Genomic DNA, 16,682 nt, shown 5'->3' with positions numbered 1-16,682 from the left:
GGGTTTACTGATGAATCCTGCAGCTAGGGGCAAAACTCACTGCAATCGCACTGCATCTGATGGATGCATTCTGTAATTTTCCATTTAGAAGAAACTTTTAACTGTGTCAACTCAACTGTGACTACTCTCAATGCAGCCAACTTGTCAGGTGAGAAAAAAAAATCTGATGGTAGAATTTTGAGTTTGTCTAATCTTAATAATTTGTTGAGAATCAAGTGGAAAAGATTACATTTGTTTCCCCCCCATCTTATGACTAGAAATACATTATTTTGAATACGTTCTATGAGAAGCCAGTCTTTATGTATTTTGGGAAACAGAATTGAGTACAAGTTTTCACCAAAACTCCTCAGACCTCTATTTAAAAACAGTAAAAACCATGCAATGCCTGTTCTCAGAAATAGACAAACACCCTTTTGAGGCATTAGATTTCAGATAAGGCTGAACATTGAATCGTTCCTATACAAATGCAGATCAAGTAGTCAACTTGCAGTGTTCATTTTGGGTCTTTTCATTCATTATGTTTGGACAGTATCTTTCAATTGTGCTACCAACTGAATCCAACCAGACCCAGCACGCCCCACCATCTCCTCAGGCTCTCCATACTTAACAAGTTCTGTTGTTCTTACACATGCATACGATCACACTGTTTGTGTGAATGTGTGTGTTTGTGTCAGAAAAGAGAGAGTTTCCACTGTACATGTCACAAACACCGTGAAACTGGTATCAGTATAGTAACCTGTTTTATTAATATTACTGCCACCAGGATGATAAAAGAGGAGTCAAAGACCAACAGGAGATGATACACAAAGTATCATCTACCCTGGACATGATTCTCAGTGGAAATGACTCAGCTCCCGCCAGCACCGAACCAGAACTGAATAATAATCAGCTAGAGCAGACGACACCTATAAATAGAGCAGCAGACAAGTGGTAGAGAGGAGGGCAGAGGGATGAAACAGACACATTTAGAGTGGACAAAAGTCCTGGATACAACAGAGCCTTAAAAAAACTAATTCACACTCGTTCAGGAAAATAAGCAAAAGTTATTTTATTTTCAGTTTGGTACAAAGACTAAAAAAATTTGTGTCACAGTCACAAAGTTCAGTTTGGGGAGTTACAACTAGTACGTACAGTGGGGAGGATCATTAACAGGCTTAGCGATGACTGAAGAAGCCCTGGGGATGGTTGTACTTGAACGGCTTCAGACGATTTGGACCCCTGAAATTCACAGAGGGAGTGAGAGAACTCAGCGTCTCGTTGACCAAATCTGTGTGAGAAGTTTCATTATTCCTTTTTGTGGCTACGTACCTGACTGTGCGCAAGCACATCTTTTCACGGGGGAACTCTCGTGGTCCCTCCACGCTGTCATCTTGTCCTTCAGTCTCCAAATACACATCCAGGCAGACACACAGGCGTTCCATCTGATTGGTCAGGAGCTGGTGTCCTGGGCGTGGTCCCTGTAGTTCGTTTTTGAACACGTTGACCTCACATTCCATGGCCTGTACATGAGTCAGAGTAAAAACAAATCACATGTTGTGAGGAAGAGGACGAGACTTAAAATGTCAAAAGCTCAATGTATGTGAAGAGTGAGCACATAACACTTTCAGGTAGAGACAATGAAATCAGCCTTTAAACTTAAAATAAATAATAATGTGGCATTGATATTTTTATGATCTACTGATATCAACATTTTATTTGACCACAAGCTCTTGGGTAAATGACCATTAATGAAATGTTCATACTCGAAGGTTGTCATCAGTGCGTCCGCTGCGTTCACCCTTCCAGCTGAGGGAGAGGGAGAATAGAGGAGAGATCTCTGGGTAACGCGGGTTCAGCACCACTGCGGCCTGGAGACGAGCTGAGAGGGAGACACAGATACAGACAACTCGTTTATGAAAGCCACTTCACATCAAGTAATCAATAACAGCAACTTCTATAAACAGTGATAATATCTACCTGTGCCTCTTTCAACCACTGCCATGAAGTACAGATCAGTCTCCTTTGCCAGACCAGCCTCAGTCACATGACGTGTATACGGCAGATCCTTGAAAGAAAGAGAAACATCAGTGAAAATACCTTCTGTACATATGATTCCACATCTATAAATGAGTGTCTCTGTGTATTTGTATGTGTGTACCATGTACTCCTGGTGAGCGACCGTGGTCCAGCGAGCTAAACGAGAGACAATCTTGGCAGGAAAGAGGTGCTGACACTCGGCAGAGACTGGGATGATGCTGTGCTCTGAGGACACAAACCAACACAGTCAAAACTCAGTCTTTTCACGAGGGAGCAATAAATGTGGAAACTTGAACAAAAAATGATGTACCTAATGAGGCAAACTGTTTGTGCAAAGCCAAGCGGGACTGGACCCGTCCCCTCAGCAGCTTCATGGTGCTCTCCATGTGGCTGGCACTCAGTGAACTGCCCACACGCACACCCTTGGAAAAACAAACACACACCAACATGACGCAGCTGTAAAACACACACACGCACATACACAGTTCTCGGTTGGGATGATACTCCATTTTTGAACACACCTCTGAAGCATCACTTGGAAAATGCAGTCCTCCAAGACTCTGAACCCACATGTAGGGATGGCCCAGCTCCTCCACGTAATCAGCATAGCAAACAATCCTGTAAGAAAGTGAGGGGTTAATTCTACAGGGATTATGTTAACTTCATTCATTTGATTCCCTACATATCTTTCTGTAGGGAAATCTCAGCCCCCCCGATGACCCCAGGTTACATCACTGAGGTCGTGTCTAAGTTGCATCGAGAGATGTGTCAAAACTGTTATCTCACCCGACTTTATCAAACTGGTAACGATTCGCTGGATTGGGTGTTTCCCGGCCCTGGTCGCTAGAGTAGAGACAGCTGAGTAGAGTGTCTGATTTCAGCAAATCTCTGCAAAAGAAGAAGACATCATCAGATTTTCCTGTTTGTAACTTAGAGAGGGTGATGGATATTTAGGTCCACACACAAAAAAAACACACCCAGCACTGATGGCTGTGTTCAGGTCTGTGGTGGTGGAGACCTTGGTCTTGACCGTCATAATGTTCAGATTCATCAGGTAGTAGAAGAAGAGATGGAGGATGCTGCCATCTGTGGAGACAAGGTGGATAACACACAGTGAGGAACTAATCCATTACCAGCTTTATTCAATATTCTCCCCTTTCACTAATCATCTGAGCATTCGCCCCCAGGGTTTACTTTACACTGCAGCTGCATTACAGAGGGAGAGCAAGGTGTGGTCACGATGCATGATAGCAGCACCCAGGGGACACTAGATGCTTACGGTCATTTTTAACACTGCCACTCTCTGCAGTCAGTGTGAACTTAGTGACACTGTCACTTAAAGGCACGTCTGCTGCTGTTTTTTTTTACCGCAGTAAAATGTCTGCTGCAGCTGGCAGCAGGGAGGAGAACTGGGGAGAGGGAAGGTACTAGAAATAAAAGCAGGAACCAGAGACAGACTGGCAATAAAAAAAATCCTTTACAGCCTGTTGTAGGTGCTGCAGCATCTCTCTCACCTCTTCCTCTCCCCTCCCTCTTTCTCCCTTTGGTAGAGTTAAGTCTGCATTGCAGGTCTCCCTATAATCTGTCACTATTCCTTCTATGGCCAGCAGAGGGAACACAAGGGTCAAGTGGGGTCATCATAGCAGAGTGGGTCATGCTTACTTTTTTAGTATCATACATGATTACATATCAAAAGTTACAATACAACCAGTACATACATGATCACATCACAAGGAATGTAATGCAGATTAATTGTTCATATTTGGGATTAAACCTGAGTAAAGATCTATTTTGCAGAGACTGACACACTAAGAACATCAAGCGTGCGAGTTGCACTGCTCCTCTCAACACTCAATGAATATCCGTTGCAATGAATGAACCAGTTTCCCATTAATTATCTACTGACACTGCTAGTCATATTCTAATGTGTCCAGTCACAGTTTGATAATAAATCAAAAAAATGTTGAGCTGTCTGCAGTGCTATTTGCCTCGTCACGCTTTCACTATCCTCCATTAAGTTTTTAACGTCCACAGTTTAAGCTGCAGTTGTGCGTATTCAATGTAGTTCTCTCTCACGGGGGAACTTCTTTCACTCTGATCTCTGTACTTGTCACTCAGGCTCTGTTGCACACGAGTGCGAAGTGCATGCAAGAACACCCATGCTACTGACACAGACTAAATCAATTCTGTGGGAAACACTGAAAGAACTTACAATTATCTGGTTCTGAAATATTACACAACCCCTATTTTTAAACCTATTAGGGCCAATGCGGTATCCTTTCTCTTCTGAGTCGTAGAATTTTTTTTTCCAGTTCATTAGATTTAGAGCACTGCAAAAATCGATGTGTTACCTTTACACTTGAGGTCTAGGCAGAGGGACAGAGGATGCTTCTTCAGCATCTCTCGTCTTTTGTCGTCCAGCTGACCACCCGTAGTCGGCCTTCTCCTCTTCTGTGAAACAACAGAAAGTGAAAAGCACAGGAAACAGGAGAAGGTAAGCAAGAAAGCAAAAATAAAGACCATGTCTGACACTGGTGTTTCAAATAAATAAGCAAAACAATGTGTATCACATTTCAGCTGAATACAGGAGAAACATGAGAGCAACTTGGCATCTTTTTTTTTTTTTTTTTTTTTACAGGAAGTAGGATTTCAAAGGAAGCACTGAAAGTAGTGAAGGATTAAAATAGGAAGAGGGGATTTCGTAAGAAACACAGACGACCAAACGGAGGATGCTTGACCAACGTGGGCTCACGTTACAGTCACCCAGCCATTCTTGGCAAATATTTCATATAACATAATCGATAGTTGCTGCTCCCCAACCAGCCAGACCACACTATGTGACAGCTAGGGCGTCTGGGAGAGATTCTGTGTCTGGTGCTGAGACAGGTATATTAAGAAAACACTGCACTTGCTGACCTGAGGGTGTGTGTGGGTGTGTGTGTGTGTGTGTGTGTGTGTGTGTGTGTGTGTGTGTGTGTCTGTCCTGTGACTCACCGTTTTCTCTTGCTCTTCCTCAGCATCTGAATCACTATCATCATCTGGATTTAACAGAACAAATGATTTTTGCTTCTTTAGTTGAGAATGCATTGAATTATATTGACAACAGAACACAGTGCAGTGTTTGCATGCTAAAATGAATATTGTATAATGGTGGAAGTATAATAGTTTGTACCCTGGGAATCTTCTGGAGGTTTTGACAAGGCCTTGGCCTCTTCCACATCACCACTGATTGACACACTCAGGTTCTTGTCTGAAAGATAAACAAAAAGAAAAAAAACACTGAATATCAGGGCTTACATCCCGATAAGAGAAACTCCATTTTGTCTTGAGATATAAGACATTCTCAAATGAGTACTGACCGCAGGCCTGGCCGTAGGCATTGGCTTGAACAAACAGGACATACAGAGGTGGAGGGAGATGGCGGGCGACCTCAGTCTGTTTCTGTGTCTGTTCAAAAGGCATGGAGAGGTACTCTTGCACAGGGACAGAAGCCTAGGACAGAGGACAGGGGATACATCAGAGGTGTCCACTGGATCTAACACTGAATGAAGAATGAGACTAAACCCTTGTACTTAGAAAGAAATCAGCAGATACAAAGCAGTCAAGTTAATGAATTAAATGAACTAATGTATTAAATGAACACTTGGTCCTGTTGAAGTTCAGGAGAGAAAGCCTTAGTAATCTCCTGGACAGACGGTTGTTATACCTGCATGATGGCGTTCAGTCCTGGCTGTAAACTTCTCAGATGCTCCTTCTTCACCTCAATGCTCTTCTGGTTCTTCTCCTTTGTGGCCTGTGACTCTTTGTATTTCTCTGCCAACCTTTAGGCAAACACAACATTTTAACAACCGTTCTGTGCTACCCAAAAATATTAAGATCATTTTTTAAACCATAGCATCCTGAAAATGCACCAAGCCACACACCTCTTTCTCTGTTCAAGCTCCCAGTCCAGTCGAGCCAGTGTCAGTTGGTGGGGGTCATTCTTTGTGAGGTTGGGCCTGGATATCTCTGGTGGGGCCTCCTGGTAGAACTCTTCCTCAGAGACCAAGTCTATCTCCTCATGCTTGGATCTGGGACAGTGAAACCGAAGTTAACTATCATTGTGACAACAGGAAAATCTGTGAGTGAACCATCAACACTGGAACTAAGAAAACCGTTTATTTATCTGTGTCTTTTGAGATGAGTAATTATCTTTCACATTCATTATCTGTACTACAGTGCATTCTGATAAAGAGTGAGGTTCTACACCTAGTGTTAGTGCTAAAATGTATTCAATTTCAATTTGTTTTGTTCTGATATTAAACTTAGATTTCATGTGAGCAACCCTGCTTCATTCTAATCAAGTGAAAGCTTTTACAATCTGATGTAAAATGTTGTACTAACTTGAACTCTAGACACTTGCTGATCTCCTTCTGAAGATGCATAACTTCATACAGCAGATTCTGCAACTGAAGGTGCAGCACGTCCACTTTCTGCTTTGCCTGAGTGGAGGGAGAAAGACGTTAATGCATGTTTTCAAGCACAACCCAGGTGACCCTGAAAACAAACACTATGTCAAATCAAGATTGAAAAAGAACAAGGATCAATAAACAGAATCAGCATCTTAATTGAAAATAACAAACGAGAGGATGTATGTAGCCTTTGCTGACACTGGCAGCTCCTGTAGTTAAAAGTATTATAAGTAGAAAAAAGTGGTCTGAGTTCAACTTTCCTTCCTTGATCAGCACAACAGAAAGTTGAGGCAGCTTTTTTCAGTAAATGGATGGAATAGAGTGAACTTCGGACGTGTTAAAAGGTTTTGAGGGACTTACCTCATGTGTTTGGTCTCTGCCTCTCTTTAGTCGCATATGAGCCAGACGATTGAGTTTTTTCAGGTTCATGAAGTGGATGCAGCTCTGCATACGTCTCTGCTCGACCTCAGCGCACTGAGAAGAAGAGTCCGAGTGTATTAATATGGTGAAGAGACAGAATCTTTATCAGGACTCATACACACAATGTAATACTACAAAGTGTTATGTGTTTACTATAACTGACACTGATATCAGTCATTAGTAGCAGAACAGACAGGGTGTGTGCCTTGAGAGTATAACTCTTACCCCCTCCTTGGCTCCATTGGATTTAAGCTCCTGGATCTCGCTCATGAGTGTGGCCAAACTCTCACATGACTCTTTGTACTGCAGATAGTCTTGCTCAGGGTCGCGGCCATCCAGCTCCACCTCCTCATTATACACACGTGCATCCTAACAAATAAAAATACATCAATAGTATATATCACGCTCCACTCAGAACTATAATACCAGGAATTCCAACTTATGAATGATGGAGTTAACCTGGGTCCAAAAGACCCTGAATTTGACCTTAATTATCCTTGAGAAATACCTGGTTTAAATAAATTGGATGCACATCACCTAGCACAACCAAGTATCACCCTGTGTATTTATTACCTTGGCCAAAGAGCTTATTTTTTCAAAAGCAGGACACAACACCACATTCAATCAATGACAATCTCACATCCATATGAGACATGCTACATTTGGAGGACTGACAGTGTTTACTGAGACTAATGAAGAACAACTAACTACAGCTGTCTTATGGGTATGATGGGGTTTAGTCCACCCAGACCAACCTTTACTGTGATCAGGGTGTTCATATTTTGGAATCTAAGATTTGAATGCATATTTAACGCAGGATAACTTGAACCCTTCCCTACCTGCGGGTCCCCCTCTCCGCGACCTCGTTTCATCTCCGGAGTTCCTCCTTCACTGCGGAGGACCTTCGACTTTCGCTTCTTCAGGGCGTCCGACGACATGGCTGGCTACATAAAGACCGGGGATATAACGGAATCAGTACACTCACATGAAGTAAACACCGGAAATCATTCAACTAACAAACCAGTGTCTAAACTTCCCCCGTTGGCCTACTAGCCGGTGTTAGCATTGTAGCTGTATGCTAGCTAACACCGACTCGTTCATTCGCTAACGTTAGCTTGTGGGCTCATAACGGGAAGGTTCCAGCGCAGATCACAGACAGCTAATTAAACACGTGTTGGATTATATATATTCTAAATATTCCACTTACCTTTGGGGGATAAAATACGTCTGAAACTATCAGATCCTTAGCGACTGCACACGTACTGCTCACTTTGTCAGATCGCAAAGCGCAAACATCGACGGAAGCCCTGGTGTGTCAAAAACCTACAGCAGCTACACCGCCACCTAGAGTAGAACAACTGTAAACACCGAGTCAATAAAAAACAAAGGACGGTCTACTCAAATGATAAAGTAGAAATAACATAACAGTAATAATCCTTTAGTATAAAATAACATACAAGTACTGTTTTTGAACATGTATATAAATACAAGTTTAGGCCTCTGTTCTGTACTATACTAGCAATGCAGTACTTCATATACTTACAACTATATATATATATATGATGTTATACTGAGCAAGTGCAGAAAATAAACATATGTACTCTGATTTAAACAACAACGAAGGAGACCACATATATTCAAACATTATTTATTCACAATTATAATGAGTCTTAAGATTTTACACAATTATCCAAGTCACATACAACTAAGACCAGGAAACTGAAGTTACATAAAAAGCAGACAACATTTGTCCTCATTTCTCAGTTGGAACAGCTGGAGGAACAAGGAACCAGACAGTCCAACCTCACTTGGCCATATCTATCAGACTCTGCAAAGACGTGGGCACCCAAGTCTTCTCCCCCTGAACAAACACAACCCCTCTATCAATGTAGATGACGATTCGTCCAAATGTGTACAGCTGTTTGCCCTCATGCCGTTTGGCCACTAAGGGCATAAAGACGATATTGTTTTCCTCTGCCTTGGTCTGGATGAGATCTTTAAAGTTGGTTGGACCACCAGTGCTGATGCCTCTGTGAGCCACGCTCTCCGCATCCCTGCGCTCCTGCATGGCTTCATACTGGAAGTCCTTCCTTCTCTCTGTCTGCGTGAGATACGCAATGTTCTCCCTTGCACCAGGCTGCATGTATCCACCTGTTGAGACAAAAAAGAAATGTAATGTTTTGGTACAGATGACAAAAAAAGTGGATTTCTGCTTTGTCCTATATTATTATGTCTTTAAATCCTGAGACTGTGTGCAATACTGACCCATGCCTGAAGACACTGCACGGTTCATGATGTCCAAAGCCTCATTGAACTTCTCTTTTATGAGTGGCTGTGCCAACAAGACATCACTGAACATGCTTTTCCAACCAAGGTACCATTTAGTGATTTCCTCATAGTTAGGACTGTTGCTCAACCATGAACACAACACCTGTAATCAACAACAAAAAAACACACAAAGGTTGAAATGAAACATCAAAAATGATCAGATGTCTCTGACAACATCTTTAACAATCTCTGTAAAAATGTACTATGTCGGTATGTCCACAGACCTGCAACCATTTAGTAAAGAAGTTTTTGTCCAACAGGGACACAAGGCTGGAGGGGGACAACATGCCCTCCCAGTCCATCACCCAGTGAAATGGCTCCATCTGCTGCTGGTGAGGGTTGATAACCAGCTCCTCCAGACACAAAGCTGTGGAAGGAGATAGGAATCTTCAAATAGAGACAAGTAGTTTGTGGGAAAAGGAGGAGAAGAGAGACAGCATTGCTATGGTATCCTTGTGGTTGTCACTGATGAAGACATACCTAACTTCGGAATGATGTTTTTCACCATAAAGGCCTCCCATGCACCTGGAGTGAAAACATCTTTCCATGGTTGCAGGATGAGGCGGGCCGAGGTGTCACTGGGATGCCATCGTTGCAATGCATTGGACAGTTTGCTCCTGATGGGCGGGTACAGAGGCTCTAGACGTGATTGGAGCAGAGGCAGCCAAGGGTGGATCCAGGAGTGGATGGGTACTGTGTCAGTTAAAGGGTTCCAGTTATCCACCTATCAAACAGGAAACAAAGAGATACAAATGATGAAAAGAAGGAAAGTATCAACAAGTAATTTATGGGAAAGGATTGGGGAGTTTGGGGGTTTCTTCACATCTAATACAGTTGAGAGTATGTGTGTGTGTCTTGCCTCTCGCTGCAGTCGGGGTAAGATCAGCTGCTCCAAAAGATTATCCAGGATCCACAGGGGAAGAAGAGGAGCCCACACCTCTACACAGTCCACCATCGCACCGACCATACGAGGCTGCCAGCATGACACACAGGTCCGCATCACTGGGATCCACACTTCCCACAACACTCTGGAAGAAGAAAGTTGCATTCAGTAAAAACAAGTTGTAACATATTATAAATAGAATTCACTCATACAACTAGATGATTAAAGCTGAATATCTGTTTAAAATGACCTGTGGTAAGGGTCCATATTTGAATCTGGGCCGCTGGAATGGAGGTTTCTAGTTTCAAGGATTGCTCTCCACTGGCCGATGTCTTCCAGACAATAAGAGCTGTCCTGAAAAAGTGAAAAAGAATTGGTAGCTAAATTATTAAGGATTAAATAATGACAAAGCATTGTTACCTTAAGAAAAGATAACTAGAAAAGCATACCTTCAGTGGGTCCCAGGAGCAAAGTTTCTCTTTGAGTAGTGGATGAATAACAGCTACAGCCAAGTCTGACAATCCCATTGTCTTGTATTCTTCATAATAATCTGTTTGTAAGGTCTCAAAGATCCGGGCACATTCCTGAACAAAGGGCAAAGAAAGCACCCAAATAAATTACGTTTGTGGATTTGAAAACAGAGCAGAGACTAATAAACTGAAATAATTTGATAATGTTAGCTGTTAGTCTGTGTATGCACCTGCAGGGTGGGTCCCTCCCCTGGTGCTGTGTCCCCAGAGGGAAAACGCTCCACCAGCGCCAGTACAGCCTCCATTCTCTGGATGGAATCTTGCTCTGCCTCCAGTCTGGTCTGCAGTGCCCGTGACTCGTGGCTCAGAGACACAACTACATCTTTCTCATGCTGGAGACGTCTGGCAGACTGCATGAAGGTTTAACATGATGAGAATAATGGTACATGGAAAATTATAGAGACCACAACATCATAAACATTGCTGATACACCTCATACCTGCAATATGTCCTGTTCTGTGAGGTCTATCAGTAGCTGCAGGTTATGTTCAAGCTCAGGCAAAGCAAAGCCAGTTCCCTTCTGATCCCTAGTGGAGAGGCTTGGTGGAGCTTCATCTGGGACGCTGTGCTTGTTGGACATCTGGCTGTAACTGTAGTAAACCTTTTGTTCTCTTCCAGTCATATCTATCACCTAGAGACGGGGAGATAATAGGTAAACGAGATTCTGAGAAAAAAAATTGGCGGCCGACCACAGGCTTACTTTCCTGAAACAATCCCACACAGAGGGTGGCATTGTGTACTATTATGTTTAGTTTCTGAATCTTATTACATTACAGCGTCATTCAATTAGTGTAAAGATCGAAGGCATAGAACGTTGTTAACATTCCTATGAGGCTACAGCAAAGGGATGTTAATACTTGAGTCCCTTCGAACATACCTTGACCTGTGCCAGCTCTCCAGCGGATGCTGCGGTGCTCCGCCCTGCCAGTTTGCCTTTAGCCTTCAGCTCATCCACAGTTCTGTAGGAGTACTTGGGTTTCTTCTTTCCTATAGGCCCTGCAGGATCCTTACGCCACTGGCCGAGCTCCTTCTGAAACTCCTTCACAGACAGGAATTCAGAAACATGTCAAAAATAATGGAGACACTATACACACCCACTTATCTAAAATTCAGTCTAAATTGGAAACTTAGGCAAAGATATATTTGTCAAAAGAACCTTTTCCTCTTCTTCCTCTGAGTCGACCACAGGAAAATCCTGGAGACTCTGCTTCGTTCGCTCGTTTCCATAAGCGCCCACTGCTCCTTTGCCTTTACGAACTTTTGCCTCAATGGGGTTTACAATACCTGCAACATTAAGAAAGCAATATGTACATCAGCTTGCCTTTGTTGCTTCTATAAAACATACAGTGTTACTCAACCTCTCAATCACATGGCCTCCTCAGAGTCACCCACCTTGTGCATTCTTGCCCAAGCCTTTGCCTGGCTGGTAGCCCATCTTCTGCAGAAGCTTCTGACCAATTCCCTTTGTGTGCTTCTCCCAGTTACCAATGCCTTGTCCAGAGTGAATGCCACCGGCAAACCTCTGGGCCTGGTTCTTGCGGACATTGCCCTGCTAATAACAATACATTTTGATAATTCATATAATTGTCCATGTAATGTTCTGTTGCAGAGTACACTGCAAAAGGTTGAAAATGCATACATAAGTAATTTTACCATCTGCAGTTTTCTGGGTGCAGTGCTGCGAGGGGGGGAAGGTGCTGAAGGAGCATCGTCATCAGAATCATTGGAGTCTTCTTCTCCTTTTTGCTGCTGCTTCTCCTCAGCTGCAGTCTTACGCAGGCCAGCACTCACAAAGTTCACAGGAACAGTGTAGTCTTTAGATCTAGAGAGGACACAATTGACTTGTTAATACCACTTTTAACATAAAGCAATTGTTGGTGATGTTCGTACTTCTCCTCTAGGGATACCTAAAATTAAACAAACCAACGCCTTACTTCTTGCCTCCAAAGCTCGGCCTCTCGTCCTCATCTGAGTCTTTGTCAGCCCAGATACCATAGGTGGCCTGGTCCTTGGTCTGCCTGTGTCTGCGGCGGTCCGGGTTGAACTCATTGGCCAGATCCCAGTCTGTCACCTCAAAGCTCTCAATCTCCACACCTTCCTCCTCCTCCTCCCCTCCTCTGCGCCCATACAGGTGGGACATGGACATCTCTGGATATCACAACAAACACAACATCCTGACGATTAAAGAGGTGATAATGTGGATCTACAGGCAGCTCCGTGCCAACGGAACAAACTGATGAAAACCACGAGATGTGGCTGAAAGCTTGGTGAGTAGGATGAGAGTCTGTGTTAACTCATCATTACATCCAGGTATTAGCTCTTCTACAGCTACTAGCATGTCTCAGGAGTTTGTCCAGAGAACATGACAAAAAAACACAATTAACCAAGTTAATATCCACTGAAAGAAAAATACAAACAACGTCTCACATGTAAATAGCTTGCTAGTGGGAGTAACACCACTACTAACAACTGCTGTAGAGAAAACAACGTGAAGACTAGCTAACGTTGAGTAGCACAAGCTAACCTTAGCTTTCATAAACTACTCGTTTTACAGGAAACAAAACTGGCGTCCTGGGAAATAATGACACCCTGTTATTTAAATTCACTAGTCACAATGATTATGGTGTTGATTATTCTCTTACTTGTAGATTATTGCAGCATTAGAGACGATCCAGCTCAGAGCAGTTAGCTTCTTCGTATAACACACGAAATGAAAACAGAATTACTTCCGGTAAGCACCGGTGTTCCGTTAAAGGTTGAACCCCGGAAATGAACAGGTAAATTTCTCAGATTTACAGAAGTAGATAAAGTAATTACATAAATGTTCTTACATTTTACATTGATGAATTGTATCAATTATATTCATTTGATAAAAATTAACCAGAAATACAAAAAAAGTCATGACACCGGAAGAGCACGCGCGTGTGTCACACTCAATGTAGTCCCACGTGTTGCATGTTCTCCAACACTAAATAACGCTTGAATGACGACACGGATGTTTTTGGTGGGACTCTTGTTCGGGGGTGAATCGGTGTAGATGTCGGACACCGGAGAGGAGTGGCAGGTTGCCCGGCGACGAAAAGGCGCAGCGCGGAAGTCAAAGACACCTCAGGGGAGTTCAGCCTCAACGTGCAGCCAGGAGCCGCTGGATGCGGAGAAAACTGTCAAACGAATCAGAGACGCGGCGTAAGAAACCTGGACCTGATCAAGCAGCATCTTCTGAAATATAAATCACATTCAAGCAGGATATACTCGTTGTCTCCGCTGGTTTGTGCACAATCTCTGCAGAGTCCCTGTGTAACGCTGCTGCTCTGCTCCCTTCACAGGTCTGAGCTGAGGTGTGAGGAGTTCTGGCAGGAGTGGAAAGGTGATTGTCCAGGACAGGGTTGCCAAGTCTGCATGACAAAACCAGCCCCCATACGAGAACTCAAACTATACCAATCAATAAATCAAATTATATTCGTATAGTCCTTATTCACAAATCACAATTGATCTCTTAGGGCTTAACAAGGTGCAACATCCTCTGTCCATAATCCTCAACAAGAGTGAGGAAAGCTACCAAAACACTTCTCTTAACAGGGGGAAAAGCAGAGATTCTTTGTGTGCCAGCATTACACACATTTAACCTAAACAGAGCATATGATGTTTTAACTAAATCACCTCCATTTGCCTGGATGACATGAACTTACTATTGATATATTTACTGTATTCAATGCAACACCTTACTTCAGCTAAATAATCTTACCATGTTTCTTCACTGTATTTTATTCATACACTTTTGCATTTTTATTAACCATATATCAGATGAAACACCATGTTATGTTAATCCATAACTTCTTAATAATTTAGGTTATTCACAATATATACACAGATGAGCCACAACATTAAAAACCTGTGAGTGGTTAGGAATTAGCATGATAAGGTGCATCAGCTGAAATAACAGTGAAATGACACTATAGTAAATTCATGTCTTTAAGGCAGGGTGGAGGAGACAAAGCAAAGAGAAAGCAAAAACTAATGATTAAGTTTGTGTGTTATGTGCAAATGGTCCATGTATATGCATTTATATATCATTAACTGTTCATCTTGTAGAAGGCTGAACTTGATCTCTTTGCAGCAAAAAAAGAAAAACATCCTTCAACTGGGAATATTTATGATTTCCAATGTCTCTTGTTTTGATGCTTTGGGATCCCTTGTCGTCTTAGTCCAAAGCAAAACAGGTCTTCTTTTCATTTAACTTGCATCTTGATGAACCTGATTGTTCTGCAGGGCTGTTGCTAGCGGCAGGATCGACATCCCGCTCCAAACCTCCAGAGAACAAGGGCTCTGAGGATCCTACTGAGCAGCTGCAGGAGGACAGGGAAGACAGGAAATGTCAGCAGCTCGAGTGTGTGTGTTACGGCCTCGGCTCCTTCTCCTCCTGCGTCGCGGCTCGTTACCAGCTGGCCACTCTGCTGCTGCTGCTGGATGCAGGACAGGTCAGACATGGATCAGTGAGATAACCCACAGCACTCGCATGTGGCCCTGTTTAATCATACACTGTGTCACTGCTCTGCTCCCTTTAGATTCCACTGGAGGCCTGCTTTGTTTATGACCCTGTATTCTCCACTGGAGAGAGGGACGTACTGAGAAAGCTGGGTCTCACTGTACTCACAGAAAATGAGGTCAGTTGATCTCTTGTGTTTGCTGTGAATAATCAGACCAATCCAGTGTTTTTTATGAGTTTAACTTGTTTGATCCAGATTATGAATGCACGGATTCAGCATTGCTAAATTGCTGGCTCTTTTTCATATCATAGCACAGATGAGCATAACGCTTCTTAATTAGAAACTAGAAAAATTAGAAACAGGACTTTACAATAAAACAACACTGGTTCTACATGGAGCTTTCTACATCTCTCATCTTCCTAATCAGAATTCGTTCTGTTGTCATGGTGACAACCACATTGGTAAAAGACAACATCAGCTGTCTGTGAGCACCAGACCTACACTAGACACAGCACTGACCAGGAGTTAGGAAGCCACTGGTTTCCATTCATTGTCAGTAAAGTATTTCACTGACAAGGACTAAACACTATATTATTATATTATTCTTGGCTGCTATCTCAGATGTAAGCACGGACAGATTTGTAAAATCTTCTAGTGTAGGAAACCAAGTTTTCAGAGTCAGTAATCAAAGATGAAGCATTTCTTTAGAGCTTGACCGATAATTTAACACACTGTGAAAAATGTAGCATATAAATTGTTGTTATGAATAATGAATCGAAGGACCCCTCTCAAGCAAGTTTCATACATTGCCACCTTCCCTCAACGGCAGTCTGTTTCACTGTTCTCTATTGTGCAGGAAGGGAAGCGTTTGGCAACAAAGCCCACTCTCTTTTTCCTGATGCATTGTGGGAAAGCCCTTTACAACAACCTTCTCTGGAGGAACTGGAGCACACAATGTCTTCCTTCTTTGACAATCATTGGAAACAGCTTTAACAGCATGAGGGACAGGTTTGTACAAGACAAGAATGATGGAGGGAGGTTTAGAAAAACTGAAGGAGAGAGGAGGTGACACTCGCTCTCTATTTTACCAACAGGACGATCGAGAGAGAGTTCGATCGGGACTACAGCTACATCAGTCAGGCTGTGGGTGTGTGTGAGGAGAGACAGCTGCCTTGTCCACCCCGCTTCATTGACGTCTTCAGTGACACAGCAGTCATCACCTTTCCTGCCAGCAGCGTTAACAGACTCCCACAATCCACCTGGGCAGAGCCACCCGAACCACAGTACCAACACTGCTCTGATTTGGAGATCATACGAAGGCAAACGCAGAGCTGAGATTGCACTTGGGACATTTTTTGCTATTGCAATTTGCAATTGTTGCTATTGATATGACCAGTTTTTGAATAAATGAACTAAGCTTCAAATTGAGGGCTGACTCTTGAGGAAGAAGAGGAAAAAGATAATATTGTCCATCTTGGATGAATTTAACCTGGTGTTTGAGCGGCGATTGATAACTAATGGCAAAGAATTGGGAGGATTTCTGAAGTGTTTTACGTATCTGGTGCTT

The 16,682-nt window shown here is 42.9% G+C and overlaps 3 protein-coding genes across 7 annotated transcripts; 1 reads left to right on the top strand and 2 right to left on the bottom strand.

Moving 5' to 3' along the window:
* Window positions 1-721: 721 nt before the first annotated feature.
* On the bottom strand, window positions 722-8,230 carry thoc5 (THO complex 5). 2 transcript variants are annotated; one of them, XM_069523857.1, is made up of 21 exons: window positions 8,095-8,230; window positions 7,727-7,831; window positions 7,113-7,256; window positions 6,828-6,941; window positions 6,400-6,497; window positions 5,940-6,086; window positions 5,723-5,837; window positions 5,376-5,508; window positions 5,189-5,266; window positions 5,011-5,054; window positions 4,368-4,467; window positions 2,994-3,102; window positions 2,803-2,904; window positions 2,538-2,634; window positions 2,327-2,438; window positions 2,138-2,241; window positions 1,957-2,044; window positions 1,743-1,858; window positions 1,309-1,499; window positions 1,132-1,218; window positions 722-905 (listed from the first exon to the last, which is right to left on the bottom strand). In XM_069523857.1, exons 2-20 carry the CDS (start codon window positions 7,823-7,825, stop codon window positions 1,155-1,157), a joined length of 2,055 nt encoding a protein of 684 aa, XP_069379958.1. In that variant the 5' UTR covers window positions 7,826-7,831; window positions 8,095-8,230; the 3' UTR covers window positions 722-905; window positions 1,132-1,154. The 2 variants fall into 2 exon arrangements, with proteins under 2 accessions (XP_069379958.1, XP_019956347.1); XM_020100788.2 differs by lacking the exon at window positions 722-905 and having other exon boundaries at window positions 1,024-1,218.
* A 289-nt stretch (window positions 8,231-8,519) lies between these two features.
* On the bottom strand, window positions 8,520-13,411 carry tfip11 (tuftelin interacting protein 11). Of its 2 annotated transcripts, none has more exons than XM_020100927.2 (15): window positions 13,271-13,411; window positions 12,563-12,776; window positions 12,282-12,450; window positions 12,021-12,180; window positions 11,785-11,912; window positions 11,506-11,667; window positions 11,068-11,259; window positions 10,799-10,978; window positions 10,548-10,682; window positions 10,349-10,452; window positions 10,075-10,243; window positions 9,696-9,939; window positions 9,440-9,582; window positions 9,153-9,318; window positions 8,520-9,038 (listed from the first exon to the last, which is right to left on the bottom strand). In XM_020100927.2, the coding sequence occupies exons 2-15, from the start codon at window positions 12,772-12,774 to the stop codon at window positions 8,692-8,694; spliced, it is 2,511 nt and encodes an 836-aa protein (XP_019956486.1). In that variant the 5' UTR covers window positions 12,775-12,776; window positions 13,271-13,411; the 3' UTR covers window positions 8,520-8,691. The 2 variants fall into 2 exon arrangements, with proteins under 2 accessions (XP_019956486.1, XP_019956487.1); XM_020100928.2 differs by having other exon boundaries at window positions 12,021-12,177.
* srrd (SRR1 domain containing) lies at window positions 12,754-16,539 on the top strand. 3 transcript variants are annotated; one of them, XM_020100930.2, is made up of 7 exons: window positions 12,754-12,895; window positions 13,666-13,814; window positions 13,955-13,995; window positions 14,898-15,106; window positions 15,194-15,292; window positions 15,972-16,123; window positions 16,210-16,539. In XM_020100930.2, the coding sequence occupies exons 2-7, from the start codon at window positions 13,666-13,668 to the stop codon at window positions 16,448-16,450; spliced, it is 891 nt and encodes a 296-aa protein (XP_019956489.2). In that variant the 5' UTR covers window positions 12,754-12,895; the 3' UTR covers window positions 16,451-16,539. The 3 variants fall into 3 exon arrangements, with proteins under 3 accessions (XP_019956489.2, XP_019956490.2, XP_019956488.2); XM_020100931.2 differs by lacking the exon at window positions 12,754-12,895 and adding an exon at window positions 13,288-13,405; XM_020100929.2 differs by lacking the exon at window positions 12,754-12,895 and having other exon boundaries at window positions 13,524-13,814.
* The last annotated feature ends 143 nt before the right edge of the window (window positions 16,540-16,682 follow it).

The sequence above is a fragment of the Paralichthys olivaceus genome, chromosome 4 (genome assembly GCF_024713975.1).
Source record: "Paralichthys olivaceus isolate ysfri-2021 chromosome 4, ASM2471397v2, whole genome shotgun sequence".
Taxonomy (NCBI): domain Eukaryota; kingdom Metazoa; phylum Chordata; class Actinopteri; order Pleuronectiformes; family Paralichthyidae; genus Paralichthys; species Paralichthys olivaceus.
Note: the sequence above shows the minus strand (reverse complement) of the source record. Positions and strands in the feature narration are given on the sequence as shown.